The sequence below is a fragment of the Centruroides sculpturatus genome, unplaced genomic scaffold (genome assembly GCF_000671375.1).
Source record: "Centruroides sculpturatus isolate CEXI.00-Female unplaced genomic scaffold, Cexi_2.0 scaffold247, whole genome shotgun sequence".
In the NCBI taxonomy this organism is placed as follows: Eukaryota; Metazoa; Arthropoda; class Arachnida; order Scorpiones; family Buthidae; genus Centruroides; species Centruroides sculpturatus.
The window spans coordinates 114263-137459 of NW_019384615.1; the positions used below are offsets into that span (position 1 = coordinate 114263).

Sequence of the window (23197 nt, forward strand, 5' to 3'; positions counted from 1 at the left end):
AAAAAAAAAAAAAACAATAAAATTATTTATGATAAAAGTATGAAAATATTTTAAAATGTAAAAACAAAACAGCTGGAAGATCAGATTCATGTCTCAACTCTCAAGGGATAGCCATATATATCCCTTATCTCTCATCTGACACCACCTTTCCAGCTCAAGTTGACTCATGTCACTCTTTTATACAGTGGTAAATCAGTAATCAGTTAACAAACATAATCCGTTCCAAGACTTTGTTTGTTAACCGATTATTGATTTACCATAGGTTTTTATGAGAATTTGATTAATTCATTTGGAAACTACAAAAAATAAAAAACATATACTTTCTTACTATGTTTGTTTATATGTAATAATAAAAATACATATATACACAGTCTTGCATTTTTATTAGTCATGTTTTTTTCCATTTGTGGGGTTAAAGAATCTGTCTAATGTCAATTGCATTTTTCTCTTCAGGATTTTTCAGAAGTAATAGTATTGTAATTGTAGAGATCCCCAAGCCTATTAACCTCAACCTGGTTTGGATGCCATTTTAAGACTGTCGTTCTGACATCCTCCCACTTCTTCAAAAAATCTTTAATAGCAAATATTGGCATTAATCCTCTTTTTCAGAAAAAACATATCTTGCCAAGTTTCTTGGTGTTCTTCATTTAAGAGTTCTTGGCATTCTGTCATCAGATCCATTTCAGCTTCCATTATGTGCTCTCCTATGTTCTTTATTTTTCAGATGTGATTTCTGTTATTCCTTTAGCTGCTTGAATGTTCTTGATTATACTGTATCTTTTTTAATTAAATGAGATTGAACTGCGGCCTGCTGTAGACCTGTTCAAGCTGTACTGCCCAGCAACATTAGACATCTGCCCACTCTACCTTTGTTATTATATTCTCACCTTTCAAAAATAAAAACCGATGCAAAACTTAATGAGTGCCTGCACAACAGTCTCACAAATACTATAAAAAAATTCTTTCTGTCAGAAAAATAAAAGACTGAAATTACAAGGGAGAGTTTCAAAATTTGGAGGAATACTATCCAATCAGTATATATCAGGGTGAGCGTTGATGTCAATGTCTCCTACGCTCTGTAAAGTTTTGAATTGTTCCTGAAGACAAGGGAAGATCAATCGGTATTCGTTATTTTACGTCACTTCATCTTGTGTTTGTTCTGTGAGATGTTTGTTATCCGAATGTGTGTTTGTTGTCCAAACATAAAAATCTTTCACGAAAGTGTTCATTATCCAATTTGTTCGTAGTCCAAACTGTTCATTAATTAACTGATCATCCACTGTACATATTTAAAAAGTTATATAATAATTTATTGCAAGTAACTAGTATATAAGATATTTCAAATTATGTTTTTCTCTTACAGCTTGTTCCAAAGACACTTTTACAAAGAAAACAGAAATCAATCCATTCTAGTTTGTCTTTGTTTGATTCCCTGTTTCAAAACTTGACAACGAGTATTACAGATCTAGAAGTGAACCAAGTTGTGTTTTCGCTGGGTCCTACCCTTGTCAGTCCCAAAGAAGTGTATGTGGTAGACCTGCCACCATCGCTGAAGTGTGGAGAATGCAAAGGGAAATCACTAAATCAGTTGGTTTGTGTCAGATACTTTTTCAGAAACTTGATGTCTTCGGGCATCTTGAATCGACCCGATTCTCCTTCGTTGACCAACATGACTGTAATGATCGAGATACCGAGAAATAGTCATTTGAAAAATTTCATGAAAATGAGGAATTATAAAATACCTAACAGAGGAAAAAAACTAATGATATGTGTGCATCATAAGAACTGCGACCATCTACCATTTGTTCCATTTTGCGATAGTGACAGTTGTGATTCAGACACATCAAATCATTTCATGAGTCTGGCACGAGACATGGAAAGGGTAACTATTAATTCCAATCCAAATGAACAGTTGGATCAGTACTGTTGGATTCAAATACTCCCCACAATAAAGGGTTTCAAAGACTTAGTTACAACACAAAATTCTATGGATAATTGGATTTGAACTATTGAAGATTTTATTCTAGAATTAAAATATATTTTTCTTTATGTAAATTACTATAAAAATTAATGTAATTTTGATGGGAATAGTAAAAAGAAAAAATACATATATAGTCAAATAAATAAATTTTGTGATCAAGTGTAACATCCGCATGGAGGTTTCAAAAATTTGTGACAAAATATGACAGGGTAGATAGTCAAAAAAGGTTTAAAATTGGTGATATTATAGTTGAATGACTCCTTTCCGGGAAGCATCCTCTTTCGTAGATTGCCCGTGTATTGCATTGACTTCAAATGATTTTGAAGTTAATGCAATACAAGAAATGTGATTTTTCTTCAACTTTAAAAGTGTCATTGTTTTCATAAGTATTGGCCGTAATAAGAATATAGATTGTAAGTAGATTAAGAATTGCTTAAATAACTTATTCATAATATTTGATTCAATAATCTGAAATTATTATTATTTTTAATTTCATTGTGTTTAAATATAAGCTATCCCTTAATTAAAATACAATCATTAATTACATTTTAATATTTATTCAATTATATTTTTTATTATAAAATGTAATTTTCTCTTTAAGGCTTTAATAATGGAAAATATCCGCTTAACTTTTCTCTATCTTTCAGAAATTTCATTTTATTGATATAGTTAAATATCAATAAAATTATTAATCTGTTCTTATATACAGTGTAATATTTTAATAAACAAATATTCCAAAAAAAATAAAAGAAATTCTAGTATATCAAGTGCAGTACAATCGGGGCGAGCAATATAAGGAATTTTTCATGGTTTGTTCTATTACGGATATGTCATCACCATGTCATCACCATCCGGCCGCCCCATTGTGGGCCTGATCGAACCCACGATTGATAGCTTATAGAAAAAAAACCGTCTTACTGTCAGTATGTCGGATGATCCAAAAAATGGACCAAGACAAGGTTAAATTTATATTATCTTCATTTATGAATTTACAAATGAAAGCAATGTTTTTTATTTGAACAAATTTGTCGGCATTTTCATTATGTTTTATATTGTTTTATTATCTAGAAATGTATTAAAATCGTAGCTGTTCTTCCCCCAATTAACTTTAACTCTTAATATTGTTATATGTATTCTCTCCTACACAAACACTAACTCTACAGTTTCAAATTATAAAAGAACAATAGAAGGTATAAAAATAAATTATAAGAACAGAGATGAGTATCTGCTTTTAAAATATTCCTTATAAAATCAAAAATATTTAAATATATTTAATTTTTTTTTTTTTTTTTGTAAACAAACATTTGTCTAGCTTTGATATCATATTATCTGTCATATGTGAATGTGTAAATTGTTGAAGACATTTACATTTATAAGCATGTTTAAAGGTAATTTACAAGTTCTTTTTAATTTAAATATAAAAAGAAAGCTCGCAAAATTTAACATTAATCGAAATTTGAAGTAATTTAATGAAGCAAATGAAAGCTGTCTATTATCCTTCATCAGAGATTAACAATATTCCATACTTTAAAGAAAATTAAAAATAAAAATTAATTAAAGTTTATTATCAACTAAACTTATCGAAGAATAAAATCACTTTTTTATATATATATGAAGACAAATATTCATAAAAAAATTTTTGTTTTCTATAGATTTATAATCCTTACATTGATTATACTGTAGTTACCTGAAGACCAACATTAAATTTTCATTATTCCTGTGAAATGAATCAACTAAAGTAATATTAAACATTTTAAATCATTTTACTTTGTAAAAGCTAATTATATTAAAGAAACTTAGATTATTAAAGCAGTACTTAGCCATTTTAGCATTATATTATTTTAATATAAATTTATGCCCANTAATTTATAGAAATAAATTATGGCTCTCATTTTGTTTAACATATTTTTTGGTATAAGTCTATTATTTTCAAGGAAGGGAAGGAAAATACAGTACATTTTTAATAATATTAGTAAGGTATAAATAGAAAAACTAAAAGTTTGAAAGTACGATCAACTGCTAGGAAGTGAAAGAAACAATGAATCGTGGTAAATAAATTAGAATCTGTTCATAAATGACGTCCACACTTGAAGAGGGGGGTTGAACTTCAATGGACGTCCGTTTTATTTCACTAAATTTTACACAGTTTATACATTTTATTATTCACAAAACGATAAAGATTTTGAGGGGATTGAGTTTTGTTGGTCGTCCGAAGAGAGGTAAAGGGTTACGGAAACTGGGACAATGGGGGAGGGAAAGTAAAAATTTCAAGAAAAATGCGGACATAATTTATGCACCGCCCCTTATGGAAAAGAACAAATTTAATGGTTTGAACGATAAAGATTGTTTACCAGATTTATAGCATTTTGACTAAATCGTTCTCTAATGGTTATAAAACACTACATAAGTTTATAAGAAAACTATGGAAATAAAAAGTGAAAAGATAAATCTGATAAATTCTGTCTTCGGCAGAAATACTTTGTCCTTATAGAAATGAAAAGCAGCACATCGTACAGACAACTATCATAAAATCGAGCGAATTCTCTGGGCTTGCTTTACAGAAAGCCCAGAAAATAGAGATGCTTAAGAGAAAGTTTTGACTGTCAATATACTTTTTATATGAGAACAAATATGCCAATAATAATTTATTTTAACGTGTATAAACTCTTATTATTTTTGTTTGCTTTTATATTGGCAGCTAGCCATTTTAAGTCAGTGCGATGCTTGTGGGAAGTCGATCGCTTGCTCGTGTGGAGGTTTGTGGCAGCAAACAAGTACATGCGCATGACGTCATTCAAAGCATTTAACACGGCCATTATAATATATTTCATGTTTAGATTTAATGGGCTTTATAATAGGCCATACTTTTTTATTCACACCAAATAACGTTTCTGCCTATTGTATAGTGATAGAGATAGGCCTATTATTCTTATTATAACTTTCAGCATCCCAAAAATTTTGGTCAGGATTCGCCCATGCATAAAATCAAACTTTAGTGTCTAAATCAACTACAGGAAATGCTGTTCATACATCTAGAAATCTATTCTATAATATATTACATGCATCTAAATTAACAGAAGCTCATGAAAAGATTGAATTGTGCTGCAGAGGAATGTCTTGGACTGATCAATGGCAGAGAATTGTTAACAGTGATGAAAAAATTTAACCTAGGTGATCCTGATAGTTGTCACCGGTATAATCTCAGGACAGAACCCGAGATCCTTTCCAAGCACCAAATTGTACGGTAGAGCTTCTTTAATGTTATGAACAGCATTTGCTAGAATGGTTCAAAGCCTATAGTCTTTATCAAAGGACGAAGGGATGCTCAAACCTATCAACAAGTCCTATCTGAAAATATTTGCCATTTGTAACAGAAATTAATGCACCCTGAATATTTCAACGAGATAAAACAGTACGAAAGAATGTTTGGTGATCGCAATGCGAGTGTTATGGACAGACCAGATATTTCTCTGATCTTAATAGAATCTTGTATGCTACCGGCGATTGTGTCTATGTTCCTCCTACGTGACCTAGTAATGGTCCGCACCACAGTTTCCGTAGTAGAAGATATCGTATTAGCTGAGAATAGAATACTGGTCCATACTGACTGGAGAACTTTCCAAAGTCCAATAATAGTTTTAGGTCTTCTTTTTCCAAGCGCTTATTTCAGCAAATCAAATCTCAGAAGTCTTTGGATGAAACATTAGAGATTTCACGGGTATGGACGAAAATGGAATCACTTCGATTCCAGTCGTAATAGGCCACCAACAACTTTGTTATATGGCTGAAAGCCTTGTACATGTGTGTTAAGGAGGTTTCGAGTGGTTACAAGATAAGTCAAGCTTTTACTCGTCGGAACATTTTCTCCGGAAAAGGTCTGTTCAACAAGTCGAGATATGCATGCCAACCGGGGCAGACCTGATAGAAAGCTCAGCTGATTAGTCGGCCAACGGATCTAGAACTTAAATACCGGTATAAGGCAACGCGACCGTTGGAACGGAGAGCTTAGCCTAAGACTGAGGAGAAACAAGTCTAGTCTGATCTAAGACCTTGTAGTTAGAAGTAATGAAGATGTATTGCTGTGTATCTCTATAAATAGTTTAAATAAATAGACTTAGTGTGTGTTCAAGGAGTCGTAAGGTGTTCTTTTAGACGGACGGCAAGATTTGACTTTATTATATGGATCCAGACTTTTCAAGTGTCATTACTGTACAGCGAGATTTCCCATTTGTATCTGTATATCTGTTGGAGAGTCTGTACTATATTTGTCTTTGAATACACTCATTTCAGTTTCAACTTACCATGGGCGCAATAGAGCTAGTGGAAGGAACGGCAAAACTAGATCCAGGCGCCTCTAGCGGCGACGCCGGATAACAGAATCTGGGCTACAAAGTCGTCACCAGTGTTGTTCCACCTAGTACTTCTGCACTAATCTAGTACCCTTTTGCTTGTTCCAGTACAAGATACCTAACACCATTTTCCTAGTACCATTCATGAAATCCTAATACCTTTCCTTTCAATTTAGTACCTTTCAAAACATTCATTTTTATTCTATACAGGTATTTCTATACTTTTTATTTATTTTACTTTGGCAGTAAATAAATGTTTTTATTGCTTCCTCATTCAGGTGCAGCATTGAACGTATTTTTTTTTTTTTTTGCAATTAAATTTAATAAAAACTAAATTACAAAATCGAGTTCTTACCGATTCCTGCGAAGAACTGTTATTAGCAAAGGAGCTATTTAAAAGAACAACGATAAAATGTTACCCTTGCAAACTATCATTTGTTTCAACCGTACAAAAACATTCTAGTGAGGAAGATTTCTATGATGATGATGATATTACCAGTGATTTTTCATTATGATAATTTTAAAGTTTAATACTTCATGTTCATTACTTTTGTTTCAACATTTTGTTCATTTGATTGTTGTTGAGGTATAATAGCATTCTTGCAATATATGAATTTATCCTGTATGAATTTTGTATGTTACATGTAACACTATATATATTTTAATAAATAGAAATTTGATAAATTATAAATTTATATATTATTTATAAGTATATATTTAAATAATTAATAATATATACATGCATTCAGTAGTTTACGGTCAAAGTAATGCCTACATTAGTCAATACAATCACTTCTCGAATTACGAAGGAATTTGGTTCCGCAACTTCGGACGTAAGTCGAAATGGTCGTAAGTCGGGAAGTGACTTTACTTAACAACAAAACAGTTAACCATCTTACACAAGCACACGCGAAGGGTAACTAACTGTAGAACAAAACTAAAGATGACGCAATCAATCGCAAGATGTATATGATATAGGCTATATTTGACGATATTTGAAATTTTTCGTCGTAAGCAGGGCTGTAGAGTCGGAGTCGAAGTCGTGGAGTTTTGGTGTTTTAGCCGGAGTCGGAGTCGTCAAAAAATCCGCCGACTCCGACTCCTTTTTACTTCCCAACTTGTAATGTATATAAAACGGAAAAGTATTGGAATCGTGTCAAATTTGACCCTCCAAGTTTCTTTTGCAACGCTACATGTTTGGAGACCTCCCTTTTATTGACTTGTTTGAAGGTTCCCTCAAAAAAGTTAATAAAAGGGGAAAAAATCGCGCGCGCGTGTGTATTGGCGTCTAATTTGTTTAATTTCTTTATTTTCTGTTCTGAGATATTAAACAGTGTCTCAGAATGGATAAAGTTTAAGAAACGAAATGTGGCACTGTAGCTTGTGTATAAAGGGGCATTAATACTATTAAATTTTGGTTCTTAATTAAAGGTCGACAGTGTGAAGACATGAAAGTGGTCATGTGTCATATCTCTTAATGAATATTTTACTCGTTATTAGCGTTCAAAATAATAATAAAATAAAACTCGTCTCTACCCTCAAAGTAAGCTTTTTTGTCATTTTATAATAGTACAGTAAAACCCGTTAAGATGTTCTCGCCTAAGATGTTAGAATGTTTTAGTTCACGATTTAGTTCAACCACTTTGACGCTTAATAAACACTAACTCTTGTGGTAAACCATCCGATTCCGATTCTGACCACTAACCACAGAAATTATTAGGCTTCAAACAGGGTGAACGAAATCATGCCCCGTACGCACAGTCTACCATCCACACATATAGAAAAAAACCTCGAATCTTTTGTATATCTCGAAATTTCAAGGTCTCCCGAGTCCAAAAATGTAAAAATTTGGGAGGGGTCATTTTTTGACCGAGCGCCACACTTTCCTCCTGTTATATATAACAGCCCGAAAAGTAAAAATTATCGAATACATGTTTGTATATTACTTAGCTTATAGCTTTGGAATAAAAAGTTTCTACGTTCTATCTTTATTAGAACTCTATTTATTGAATATTTTATTCTGAGGTCACGTGAAGACATCAGAATTTCCGGATCTCTTTCGGTAACAAGTCCGCACCTGGTCGGAGTTGGAGTCGGTAGATTTTTACGCGACTCCACAGCCCTGGTCGCAAGTCGAGGTGGTCGTAACTCGAGAAGTGACTGTAGATAATTTTAGCTTAATGTATTGATTCTGCACGTACTGTACGTATGTCGTATTATCGATATTAATATCGATTTTTAAAATAATACTATCGCACATTACTGGTTAACTTTGTACAGTACCTGACGGTGCAGTAGTATAGGTAACACTACAACCAACCACACAACAATTATTTCTTGAAGTTTTGTGTGGCAGAAAGCTGTAGTTCATTACCACAGGAAGAAAACAAACCGCGTTTCAGTACTTATCCAACCCAAAGACGCACCTGTTTTCCCGAAGCAGTTTTCTTTGCCTGCGTACAGTGACGCCCAACTCAGTTCCACTAGCTCTATAGCCAGCAGCCACTGGCCCACTACCATAAACGCTTTTGAGGACTTTTCCTTGAAGAACGCCCTTTGCTCCCGATATCTCGATAGTAAACGCCCCGTGGCTTGTTACAGTTATTTACATACACCCAAGCTTCATTAACTCGATTTTTATATATACGCGCGGTAGCATCGTAGGATTAATAGACTGCGTTAATCAAGGTATACGGTATACCTGTATATATATATACTGTATATTTTTATATACTATTGACATACGATGCCCTTTTTTTTATAGCTTGTGCCCTCCCCTGTTTTATAGTCTGCGGGTGCCGCTGCCTACGGTACTACGCAATTGTTGAGCAAAACTTCTTCGTATGATCGGGTTTTATTTCCGAACAGCATCTGCAACAGTCTTCACAATAGCCTGTGTACGAGGCGCTGGTGTCAGTTTCGATGGAACTTCTCGGGCTGTCCACGTGAATATGGTAATTATTTCTCACAATTATGAATTACATTCCCATTTGCTTTGCTAGCACAAACCCCGCTCTTTACACTTTTTAACTAAGTGAATGGCTGAAAAGTCAGAATTAGAAAGGCCACATACATATACATGTAAGGGTATATAGGCTACATATATCATTCCCAAAATGCAAATTTCACTTCCATTTTATTACAATATACGTTGCAAAGCATGACTTTTATAGGGGAGTATCGAGTGGCTACGTAGCGGTCACAACCTGCGAACGAGCAAACTTAACTACTCTTATGGTAATCAACCCTGTAGCTGTTTTACACCGTGTGAATATATGAAAATTTGACTAGAATTTGTAATAACAAAATGCATATTTTTAATATTTTTAACTATTTAAAATATATTAAAGTAAAGCAACTAAGTTATCACATCTTAAATATAGAATTTGTGAGTATATATTATAATAATTATAAACAACAGGAGGCAAAACTGAGCACATAAATTTCTCGTTACGTAATAGCAATTTTAAATTTTTACAGCTGCTCGTAAAATACTATTACTATCACCTAGTGAATTTTTATGACATCGTTATTATATACGAATAAAAGATTGTTTCTAGAATTTTTTATCTAGTAAATGAAGATTTGTTTAAGAAAGGATTAATTAATTAAGTTGTTATTTAAATTTACATAATTTTAAATGTACACTTAATTTAAAGATAAAAATAGAATAAAAGGTCACCACAATCTTCGATAAATCTTATATCAATTGCAATTGATGTCACTATTATTCGGGTTTACAGATTTCGCCTATATAATGCCCACCAACGGACGAATGGATAAAACCACTGAACGCTGGTAAATGGTCGCGGGTTCTCGCGCCATCAACGGACTGGCCACGTGGAGTTTTCCGGGTTTTCTTAATGTGCCTAATATCTAAATAGGACCATTTATCCATAGAAAGTCTCTTAGACTCATTCAAATATAATATCTTCAATAGGGAGAGGGAATATTCCTCCCTAGTGAGGATACTCCTTTCACAATCTGTTACAAATTTTGTAACAGATTGCAGATTGTGAAGGAGTGGGAAGTGTCAGTAGAATGACGATGTCCTAAAGATTCTCAAAAATTTTTCTATTTGAAATAATTTTTACTAAAATCGTCGTGAAGAAATATTTTAACTAATGATCAGACAGCAAGTTCTTACTTATTTATAGCCTACAGTTACACTTTAGTAGAAGCGCTAATATACTCTGCTGGAAATGCTCTAGTAGAACTTTTAATATGGAAGGATAATGACAACGATTTAATACAGCTTAGAGATAAAGATACGACTGAAAGATATATCGATATGCAACATATTATGTTTAGTCTAGGAGTTAGTTACTACAATGTCATCAAACTCCTTTTCAGTGGTAAATTAGTGATATAGAAATATATATATATTACCTACTTTAAAAATAAGCCTCGCATTGTCAGAAAATACGAATAAATTAATATACCGTAAATCTATTTTACAGAAATACTTGATTTTAGTATCTGGGGTGACAGATCAAGTGTAACATCCGCATGGAGGTTTCAAAAATTTGTGACAAAATATGACAGGGTAGATAGTCAAAAAAGGTTTAAAATTGGTGATATTATAGTTGAATGACTCCTTTCCGGGAAGCATCCTCTTTCGTAGATTGCCCGTGTATTGCATTGACTTCAAATGATTTTGAAGTTAATGCAATACAAGAAATGTGATTTTTCTTCAACTTTAAAAGTGTCATTGTTTTCATAAGTATTGGCCGTAATAAGAATATAGATTGTAAGTAGATTAAGAATTGCTTAAATAACTTATTCATAATATTTGATTCAATAATCTGAAATTATTATTATTTTTAATTTCATTGTGTTTAAATATAAGCTATCCCTTAATTAAAATACAATCATTAATTACATTTTAATATTTATTCAATTATATTTTTTATTATAAAATGTAATTTTCTCTTTAAGGCTTTAATAATGGAAAATATCCGCTTAACTTTTCTCTATCTTTCAGAAATTTCATTTTATTGATATAGTTAAATATCAATAAAATTATTAATCTGTTCTTATATACAGTGTAATATTTTAATAAACAAATATTCCAAAAAAAATAAAAGAAATTCTAGTATATCAAGTGCAGTACAATCGGGGCGAGCAATATAAGGAATTTTTCATGGTTTGTTCTATTACGGATATGTCATCACCATCCGGCCGCCCCATTGTGGGCCTGATCGAACCCACGATTGATAGCTTATAGAAAAAAAAACCGTCTTACTGCCAGTATGTCGGATGATTCAAAAAATGGGCCAAGACAAGGTTAAATTTATATTATCTTCATTTATGAATTTACAAATGAAAGCAATGTTTTTTATTTGAACAAATTTGTCGGCATTTTCATTATGTTTTATATTGTTTTATTATCTAGAAATGTATTAAAATCGTAGCTGTTCTTCCCCCAATTAACTTTAACTCTTAATATTGTTATATGTATTCTCTCCTACACAAACACTAACTCTACAGTTTCAAATTATAAAAGAACAATAGAAGGTATAAAAATAAATTATAAGAACAGAGATGAGTATCTGCTTTTAAAATATTCCTTATAAAATCAAAAATATTTAAATATATTTAATTTTTTTTTTTTTGTAAACAAACATTTGTCTAGCTTTGATATCATATTATCTGTCATATGTGAATGTGTAAATTGTTGAAGACATTTACATTTATAAGCATGTTTAAAGGTAATTTACAAGTTCTTTTTAATTTAAATATAAAAAGAAAGCTCGCAAAATTTAACATTAATCGAAATTTGAAGTAATTTAATGAAGCAAATGAAAGCTGTCTATTATCCTTCATCAGAGATTAACAATATTCCATACTTTAAAGAAAATTAAAAATAAAAATTAATTAAAGTTTATTATCAACTAAACTTATCGAAGAATAAAATCACTTTTTTATATATATATGAAGACAAATATTCATAAAAAAATTTTTGTTTTCTATAGATTTATAATCCTTACATTGATTATACTGTAGTTACCTGAAGACCAACATTAAATTTTCATTATTCCTGTGAAATGAATCAACTAAAGTAATATTAAACATTTTAAATCATTTTACTTTGTAAAAGCTAATTATATTAAAGAAACTTAGATTATTAAAGCAGTACTTAGCCATTTTAGCATTATATTATTTTAATATAAATTTATGCCCAAAAACATTGTTTTATAAATCCTTGCATTTGCTATTCTTTATTTATTTTTTATTAATAAACAAATAAAAATCTTAAAACTTCTAATTGTATGAAAAATTCTTAAAAGTAAAATAATTAAAATTCATAAAAGATAAATGAAAAAAGACTTAACAAGCACTCGAAAATTTGTTTTAAACACAATTTAGTATAAATAATTTTATAAAATTTAACAGTCCAGTTACATTTTCCAAGTACTTTTTTTTCTTTTAATGTTTTAATTATAATTTTGAAAATAATGAATGCAAGTTTTCATTAAAATTTGGCATTGTTTTAAAATTTTAATTAAAAATTGAGATTGTACTTAATTTAAATATACTCATATTAAATGTTTATATTCAAAATTTTTATAAGATATATTTTTATAATTTTTAAGTATTTACTTTTATAAATTTGTAGGTTATACTATAAGATGTAAATTTTATGTCGAATTAAATCAGAAATAGTGCTTCAGTTTGACATAAAATCTTTTTTCTTTTTATTCTTTTATAAAATATATATCAGAATTTACATCTGAAACAGTATTTTTATCCCACATTTCCATTCGAATATTTTATGTGTAAAAAATACATTCGTCATAGAAACAATCTTAACAATGTATTTACATAAGATGTATAGCACTTTTTGTTTTAATTTGCTAGAAATCTTCGTCCCAGCCTGAATATTCGTCTGGAGGTAATTCGAATTCGTGTGGAAAAGTATCAAAGTTACTCGTATCTGTAGGACTATTAACCTGTAAACGACAGATTGTATGAAGTTTTTTGTGTTTCTGAGATCTTAATCTATTAAATAATCTATAATAATTAAGAAGAAAACACCTTACTTTAGGTACGATTGGTGGTACTAGAGTTCTACTCCGTAACCCTTCCCAATTAAAACCTTGGAACCACCTGGAAAAAATTAATTTACATTTTAAACATCGCGTGATTAAACAAGATGAGATCTTACTAAATGCAGCTTACTTGTGCTTTTTAATGTCTGCTATTCCGTTTTTCTGATATCCTAGTCTCTCTGTTGGGTTTTCTCTTCCGAGTCTTTTAATAAGTGATTGTGCATTTTTACCAATACTTCTAGGGAATTCCAAAGCATCAATTCCCTTTAAAATAATATTATAAGTTTTCATCGGATCGTTAGACGTGAAAGGAGGCCTGAAAATATAGTATAGTTGCTAAATATTACTCTCGGAAATTTTAAAATTCAAATAATTAAATGGCCATCATTATAAGACGTAATCTTATGAGATAAGTATAAAGCAAGAAATGTACAGTACTCACATTCCTGTTAGTAATTCGTACATTAGGATACCAATGGACCAATAATCTACGGCTCGATCGTGCCCTTTATTTAAAATTATCTCGGGTGCTACATACTCAGGAGTGCCACAGAACGTCCACGTTTTCTGTCCATTAGCGAGATACTTAGAGAATCCAAAATCAACCTATACGCCACCATAAAAGATACATGAATATCTTTCAATCATTTCGATATAAAGATAATACCTACCAATTTGACGTATCCATCCTTGTCTAGTAATAAATTTTCAGGTTTTAAATCTCTATATATAATTTTTATCCCGTGAAGATATTCCAAAGCTTCGACCACGCAAGCAGTATAGAATCGTGTGGTTGCATCATCGAAGGATCCTCTAAACCCAACAAATCCAATGATATTAACACAATTATTCAGTTAAATCATTGCAAATGCAACATTTTGAGCATAAAAGGATGATAGAAAATCTTACTTACTGTACCTGTCTCTAAGAAATGTCCAAACTTCTCCCCCTAAACAAGCTTCCATCAGCATATACACGTACTTCGAGTCTTTAAACGTCTTATAAAGTCTGGAATTAGTTAAAAGGTTAATATTTCTTCATACATACGACTTTTAAGGTGTTTATTTCTTTATAAAGAAAGATCGATGGTTATTTTTCATGCTGTAAATCCCTCAGATAAAAAAGAATTTCTATTTTTTCCTTCCATCTCGGAGGTATTAAACGGTGAGAAACGGTAGTGTTAAACAATGTGATGAATAATTCAACACTACTAAGCTACGTATCGAAGGGTGTAAGTATAAAATATCCATTTTTAGTATGCAAAGAAAGGAAACAAACAGAAACATAAGATATAAATCCTTCGATTTAATCACTAAATACGAAGCTGGAGGAAAAAATAAATAAATGAAATTTAAGTTTATTTATTTATTTTTTGCTGCCGACCACACATCATTTTCTGGTAACAGTTTTTATAAATAGACACATCAGTTCGCAATGTTTAAATTAAAAAACAGGACGTTTAAATTTATTTATTTATTTTTCTATTTTAATGAATGGAATCATTAATTATACAGTAATTATTAATTACAGACATCTTAAAATTAATGAGTGTGATTAATTCTATTTAATTATTCTTATATCCCTTTAGATTTTTTGTAAAAATAAAATATGATATTCGTTTTAAAATTATTTAACAAATGTATTTCTTTTCTTTAGTCTATTTATATAAAATTTTACTGTAAATTTAATCATTACGGTAATTATTGCTCTCCCCATTCTTCACCATCTGGTCGTCGCCATTGGGTGCCTGGACAAACCTGTGATAAATATGGTTAAATAAATAGGTCTTGGTGACACAGGGGTATAAAAGTAAAGAAAACTAAAAAAAGTTTTGATTTTAATGATGCGTAAGTTAGGTGATTATACGTCCCGATTTGTCGGGGACAGTCAGGGATTTCTCCCATGCAGTTCCGGTCCCTGAACACTGGTAATTCGGTCGTGGGTCAGCGCCTCGAGGATGAAATGGCCACGTGGAGTTTTCCGAGTTTTCTCCAGTATTTAACGCCTCAGTTACCCTTAAATGACCTCCCGGAAGGAGGATCCCCCTAAGCAGATCGCCCAAATGTTGCGTTGCCTTAACTAACAAATAACAGTTTCGGATTTCTCTTGTTTTAATCCTTAAAATTTTAACTAGAGTCAGTTTATAGGTTTTCTAATATAATATGATTAAGTTATAGGTCAATACATAAATGAATTTTTTAAAAATAATCTGTTTAGCCTTTTTTTAGTTCCATTTTTCACTCATTCTTAAAACTGTTCATGTTTGGGCGACAGTAATATGCTTACTATGCTCTCTATGCTCTATGCTTAAACATATAAATACGCCATATTTATATTTTTTAAACCTAATTTTCTACTATAAATGCTTCTTTTCTTAATGTTAAGGCTGACTGTAACCTCTTTGTTTATGCACACGATCTCCAGCAGATAGTGTTAAGAATTTAATGCTTTTTCCATGGGAAAATCCTTTTTCAAAAATTCTCGAAAACGGAAGGAGCTAGAACCAAATAGTTTTCTGCGTTAGAATCCTATTTAATTCTTTTATTAACGTACGGTTCAGAATTTTGAAAATCGAATTAGTTAATTTTCTACAAATTTTTTACCACTAAAAATTCGTAGAAAATTAACTAATTCGAGTTTCAAAATTCTAAACCGTACGTTAATAAAAGAATTAAATAGGATTCTAACGCAGAAAACTATTTGGTTCTAGCACCTTCCGTTTTCGAGAATTTTTGAAAAAGGATTTTTCCATAGAAAAAGCATTAAATTCTTAATGCCATCTGCTGGAAACGGCGTGAGTTACAATCAGCCTTAAAGTAGTTCAGTTGCTTTATAGAAACGGTATTAGGTTTATTTAAAGAAATATTTGAACATGAAAGAAAGTGAATTTTTTTTTCAATCAGAACGAATAAATGGTATTATATATTGGAGCAGTCTTATATATAAAAATATGGAATTTTTATATTCAAAATTCAAGAAATTCAGCTTACCTACAGATGAAAGGATGCCTACATATCATCATCGTCTTCTTCTCGCTTATAACGTGTTCCTGTTGTTGAGTTTCTACCACGTAATGTTTCTTCAAACATTTCAATGCAAAGGTCTTCTCCTTGTCAGTAGTAAGTTGAACCTTTAATTATCAAATACGAAATTAATTTAATTAAAAATTTATTAATTTTTAATCAATACTTAATCAATCATTAAAGATGAATTGTTTGATCACTTTTACAAAATTTATTTAATTAATAAATTAGCCAAAAAGAATTTTTCAGTAAATTTCAATTGAGTGCAATTTTCATTATCCAATAAAATAAAAAAGCGTAATTTTGACGTCAATAATAAACACTCAGTAATTTTAATTGTTAGTTTAAATAGAGTAATCTTTCAGATTAAATAGTGTAATTTTTCTGAAATCGTCACTAAATCGAGTGTTGCGATAATTTGATGTACTGTACTGTATGTACTGTACATCAAACAATAATGAGGTTTACGCATAAGTACGAGTTTGAAAGAACGAAAGCCACGTGATTCGATGAAAAAAAAATGTTTGCAATGCAAAATCGTACATTCAGTAATTCATGGATAAGATTCCTATATAAGTATCCGTTGATTCTTTACGAATACGGCGTTAAATAGAAGGTTTTACTGTAAAATCACTGGAAAAACTTACTGTTATAAATCGATTCTAATTTAAAATAACCTCTCAATTATAAAAACAAATTAATTGAGGGTTTATCCATAAATTACGTAACGCAGCTATGGTAGGGTGTTCACAAAAACGTTACGTAATACTAGGATCTTAACTCTCGGATAATGATTCATTTCTGTTTCTGAAGTATAACGAACTATAACGTTTAAGTCACTCCTTTTTAGGTAATTAATAAAATAATGTGACGTTAGATGACCCGCGCTGTGTAGTATTCCTTAGTACAATGAAGGAGTCCATAGAGGATACGCGTTATGTAATTTTGACTTGGGCGTGTGCGACGGCGTTACGAAGCTTTGCAGGAGATGGGATGGTAGTTGGAAAGTATAAAAATAGAATTACGCAATTTATGTACGATCCTTTGCTGCAATAATATTAATTGAAACCAATAAAAACATAAAATGAAATGTACCAATTCGACTCTTCCGAATCCTCCAATTCCCAGAGTCGCGATAATTTGTAAATTTTCCAAAGTAACAGAAGACAGTTCTTGTTCTTTTTCGTCTGCTAAAAAAATTGGAATCGAAGAAGAAAGTCTATAAAACGAAATAAATTTTAACCGTCATTAAAAATTAAAAGTAACAAAAAAATAGTAAAAAATTTCGATATAATTTATACCTTTTTAAAAGAGAACTGTCGTCGTAATGCTTATCTTGCAACTCTTGAAGATCGCCAATTAATTGATTGAAGGACCTACATTTAAATATGCAGTTTTTATTCAGTCAATAGTACTTAAAATTATTATAAGAGGGGGGAAAAAGATGGTGTACTTACTCTCTATCTAGCACCAGGCATTCTACTCCAGGCTGCAGAGCAATTACGTTGGCCGTTCGTCTTTCTTCTCTATAATTAAATTTTCCTTTAGTTAGTTTTATTTTTATACTCGAATTTATACAATTTATATATATACATGTCAAAGCTGTTATTTTGGAAAATTTAGAATTTTTACCAATTCTTTCGAGTTAAATAAAAGGAAAAAAAATGACAAATGAGATTTTACAAGTTATTTACACTCTCAACATTTATTTTACTGAGAAAAAAAAAAGAAATCATTTATAAACAATGCAATTTAAACTCTCTTTTTTATGTTGTGATGTCTTTAAAAATTATTTATTAAATATTAAATTATAAAATTACAAAATTTAAATAAGTAATCTGATTAACATGGATGNTTCTTTGAAGAACGCCCTTTGCTCCCGATATCTCGATAGTAAACGCCCCGTGGCTTGTTACAGTTACTTACATACACCCAAGCTTCATTAACTCGATTCTTTTATATACGCGCGGTAGCATCGGAGGATTAATAGACTGCGTTAATCAAGGTATACGGTATACCTGTATATATATATACTGTATATTTTTATATACTATTGACATACGATGCCCTTTTTTTTATAGCTTGTGCCCTCCCCTGTTTTATAGTCTGCGGGTGCCGCTTCCTACGGTACTACGCAATTGTTGAGCAAAACTTCTTCGTATGATCGAGTTTTATTTCCGAACAGCATCTGCAACAGTCTTCACAATAGCCTGTGTACGAGGCGCTGGTGTCAGTTTCGATGGAACTTCTCGGGCTGTCCACGTGAATATGGTAATTATTTCTCACAATTATGAATTACATTCCCATTTGCTTTGCTAGCACAAACCCCGCTCTTTACACTTTTTAACTAAGTGAATGGCTGAAAAGTCAGAATTAGAAAGGCCACATACATATACATGTAAGGGTATATAGGCTACATATATCATTCCCAAAATGCAAATTTCACTTCCATTTTATTACAATATACGTTGCAAAGCATGACTTTTATAGGGGAGTATCGAGTGGCTACGTAGCGGTCACAACCTGCGAACGAGCAAACTTAACTACTCTTATGGTAATCAACCCTGTAGCTGTTTTACACCGTGTGAATATATGAAAATTTGACTAGAATTTGTAATAACAAAATGCATATTTTTAATATTTTTAACTATTTAAAATATATTAAAGTAAAGCAACTAAGTTATCACATCTTAAATATAGAATTTGTGAGTATATATTATAATAATTATAAACAACAGGAGGCAAAACTGAGCACATAAATTTCTCGTTACGTAATAGCAATTTTAAATTTTTACAGCTGCTCGTAAAATACTATTACTATCACCTAGTGAATTTTTATGACATCGTTATTATATACGAATAAAAGATTGTTTCTAGAATTTTTTATCTAGTAAATGAAGATTTGTTTAAGAAAGGATTAATTAATTAAGTTGTTATTTAAATTTACATAATTTTAAATGTACACTTAATTTAAAGATAAAAATAGAATAAAAGGTCACCACAATCTTCGATAAATCTTATATCAATTGCAATTGATGTCACTATTATTCGGGTTTACAGATTTCGCCTATATAATGCCCACCAACGGACGAATGGATAAAACCACTGAACGCTGGTAAATGGTCGCGGGTTCTCGCGCCATCAACGGACTGGCCACGTGGAGTTTTCCGGGTTTTCTTAATGTGCCTAATATCTAAATAGGACCATTTATCCATAGAAAGTCTCTTAGACTCATTCAAATATAATATCTTCAAAAGGGAGAGGGAATATTCCTCCCTAGTGAGGATACTCCTTTCACAATCTGTTACAAATTTTGTAACAGATTGCAGATTGTGAAGGAGTGGGAAGTGTCAGTAGAATGACGATGTCTTAAAGATTCTCAAAAATTTTTCTATTTGAAATAATTTTTACTAAAATCGTCGTGAAGAAATATTTTAACTAATGATCAGACAGCAAGTTCTTACTTATTTATAGCCTACAGTTACACTTTAGTAGAAGCGCTAATATACTCTGCTGGAAATGCTCTAGTAGAACTTTTAATATGGAAGGATAATGACAACGATTTAATACAGCTTAGAGATAAAGATACGACTGAAAGATATATCGATATGCAACATATTATGTTTAGTCTAGGAGTTAGTTACTACAATGTCATCAAACTCCTTTTCAGTGGTAAATTAGTGATATAGAAATATATATATATTACCTACTTTAAAAATAAGCCTCGCATTGTCAGAAAATACGAATAAATTAATATACCGTAAATCTATTTTACAGAAATACTTGATTTTAGTATCTGGGATTTGTTTCGACGGATGGGTGCTTAATAAAACTTATGCCAGTTTAATGGTAGAAATGTTAAAACATATACTTTATGCCAGAGGACAGATTCCCTGCCTCTTCGATCAAGCGAAAAGATTATTCGTTTCTAGTTCCGAGGTACGAAGATTTGTTTGTTTCCTGTACTAAATATCTACTGTATTTACACAATAAGCATTGTCATTCGACGTTGATGAAAACTGTATACAGCACTCTTCATATTAATATCTTGTCAAGTATAAGGCAGATTTAATTTTTAAACATGTATACCTTGCATTTGTTATGCATACATTTCATATATACAGTGTGGGTGAAGACATTTGTCATATTTTTATTAATTCGAAGGCAAAATACAGACAGATTAGCATTAAAAGTACTCAGACAGCAAGGCCAAATAAAAGGAATTTATTCATATTTTTAAATCTAGTAAATGTAGGCATATATAAAGTTTCAATTTGGGGCACATAATGCAATTTGGTAGAATTTTACTTGTGCACCATTATGCTGGTGATCACAACTGTTTGTTCTCCCCACAGACTCCTCCCAGAGGGGTGCCCTCTGGGAGGAGTTCGTCCAGTGCCGGCAGGCTGCCAATTGTTTAACGTCACTAGTTATTGATTCATGGTAGTTCTTGAACACACGTATCAATAACTAGTGACGTTAAACAATTGGCAGTTCCCCTCCAGGAGAAGTCCATTGGGAGCACAAACAATCGTGACTGCCACCATGACGGTGCATGTATATTTAAAATTGCAGGTAAAATTTTACCTAAGAAAACTATTTTGCCATTTAGACAACATGTACCATAACAATGAATGGGCTCTAAGCAACAGAGTGGTTACATTTGCTTAAACAATGTTGTCACCTAGCCAACAAATACAATAATAATCATCAAAATTTACCACCCTTTGTCAGAATTAATCTAAGTGGTTATGATTTAACTAACTGCATGATAGGTCAAAAAGTACAGACATTTTATTTTTTCTAAGTATGGTACAGATACAGATAGTCCGTACTACATATGGATGTACGGTAACCTTATATTAATATATTTGACACTCCATGTCCTTGCATTTCTATAAAGTTGCCATAAGTTCAAAACCAGAAGTGGAGATATTATAAATGAGGTAACATTGTGGTAAAAATTGATAAATTGGGTATTAATTAAGCATTGGGTAGGTGACTTAATTAAATGTTGAAGATGCTAGCTATAACTTGTAGTTGAGCTAGGTACTCCCAGCCATACATTTAACTTAGTGGAATACAATGCAATTGAATTACAAAAATTTTAAGATACCAAATATTAAAACAATTATTATAGTTTTTGATTTAAAGAACAACAATTTTTTTAAGCTGAAGTCATTTAAGCTGGAATAAATGTGGTTAAGATAGTACTGTATTTAGGTCCAGTGGGTAAGGTGTTGAAAAGATTCTAAGAATTATCAATTATTGAACATTTAATATTTGCTGAACCAGTTGTATTTATTAGACTTACACCCAACTGTCCCCATTCATACCCATTGTGGACATGGATATGATTAAAAATAAAGGTCCTCTTATTGCCCACACGATGGAAAGAAAAAAAAAAATGACTAGACTACAGCCAGATGTAATCATAGACATGCACTACAGATTACTAAAGGTTGCATGTAAGGACAGGTAGTATATGTGTGCACAACATCAATAGAAACTTGTCTGCAATTCTTATTTGACTTTTTTAAATATAAATACTGTAGGAATATTTTTAGTTAGAAATGGGGACATTTTGGGAAGAATTTTCCAATCGGGACAAACTGAAAAAGTGGGATCTATGACAACTTTATTCTTATATACTGTAGTTTCATTTTGAATTCATTTAGCATGTCTATAAATATACAAAATATATTTATATAAAATAAAATGATTCCTTACATTCCTTCTGGTTTAAGCATCCAAAAATTTATCCTACATTTTTAAAGGTTCATTCAACTGTTTGTTAGATATCTTATAATCTGAACATCAGTGTCAATTGGTATAAACTGCATATTGGAGGTTGGGCTGATGACGAAAAGGAAGATTTCTTATTGTCAGATTTACAATGGATATAAAAAATAAAATGTATTTGTTTCTACTTCTAATTCTGTACTATGGTATAAAATAAATATTGAGGATGCCCCCTCTGTCTCTTATGGATTGATACCCATAAATCTGAACATAATACATGTAATAGTTTATAGTATATTACATATTATTGACTGTGGTACTAAATAGTAAATACATCAGCAAATAACCTCAAGTGAGCAATGTGCTTTTTGTCACAAACATATTTTAATTTTAATTACTAGCCATACCCGGTCACGCGTTGCTGTGACTCAAAATGTATCTATTATAAATGTATAGCACTCCCCGCGGAGGGAATTTCGAAAAATCCCTTCTTAGTGTACATTCTCATGACGTACCCTATTAACACGCAATCAAAAATGCAAAATACCGCATCTAAAATAGTATAATAGAAGCCGAATTCTTCACGGTAAGCCTTAATTTTGTCCCTCTCCCCCGGAGGGGGATTTTGAAATCTATATAATATACAAGTTCGGACACGTGAATTTCTTATCTCGCCGACCACGCGACTGTGCCGCGCGATTACCTAACTCATATACGTACTGTACGCATCATGCCCCTCGCCACCCGCTGACATAAAAAATATAACGCTTACCTAGCTAGATGATATCTTTTAATTTATATGAATGTTTAACGGAATAATATACAGCCCATGTCCACCCTGAAGGTCCATTCTAAATATTGGTAAAAGAAATTTTGAAATCGGATGAATAGTTTCGGAGATTACCTGCTACATCCAAACTTACAAACTTTACTTCTTTATAATATTAAGTATAGAAAAGTAAACGATTTTAAAATTATTCCTATAAATTTAAGAAAACATGCAAGCTAAACTTTAAACTGTATTTTCACTTTATACTCATTCCATATTAC

General features: G+C 31.4%; 1 protein-coding gene across 1 annotated transcript in view; it reads right to left on the reverse strand.

Moving 5' to 3' along the window:
* Positions 1–12925: 12925 nt before the first annotated feature.
* LOC111625343 (cGMP-dependent protein kinase 1-like) overlaps positions 12926–23197 on the reverse strand; it is a 35317-nt gene continuing 25045 nt past the window's right edge. The window contains exons 13-18 of the mRNA XM_023368479.1: positions 14301–14390; positions 14054–14195; positions 13825–13988; positions 13513–13698; positions 13374–13440; positions 12926–13283 (exon numbers count right to left, since the gene is read on the reverse strand). Of these exons, the coding sequence (XP_023224247.1) occupies positions 13188–13283; positions 13374–13440; positions 13513–13698; positions 13825–13988; positions 14054–14195; positions 14301–14390 (745 nt within the window). The 3' untranslated portion in view covers positions 12926–13187. The remainder of the gene's footprint in view (positions 13284–13373; positions 13441–13512; positions 13699–13824; positions 13989–14053; positions 14196–14300; positions 14391–23197) is intronic.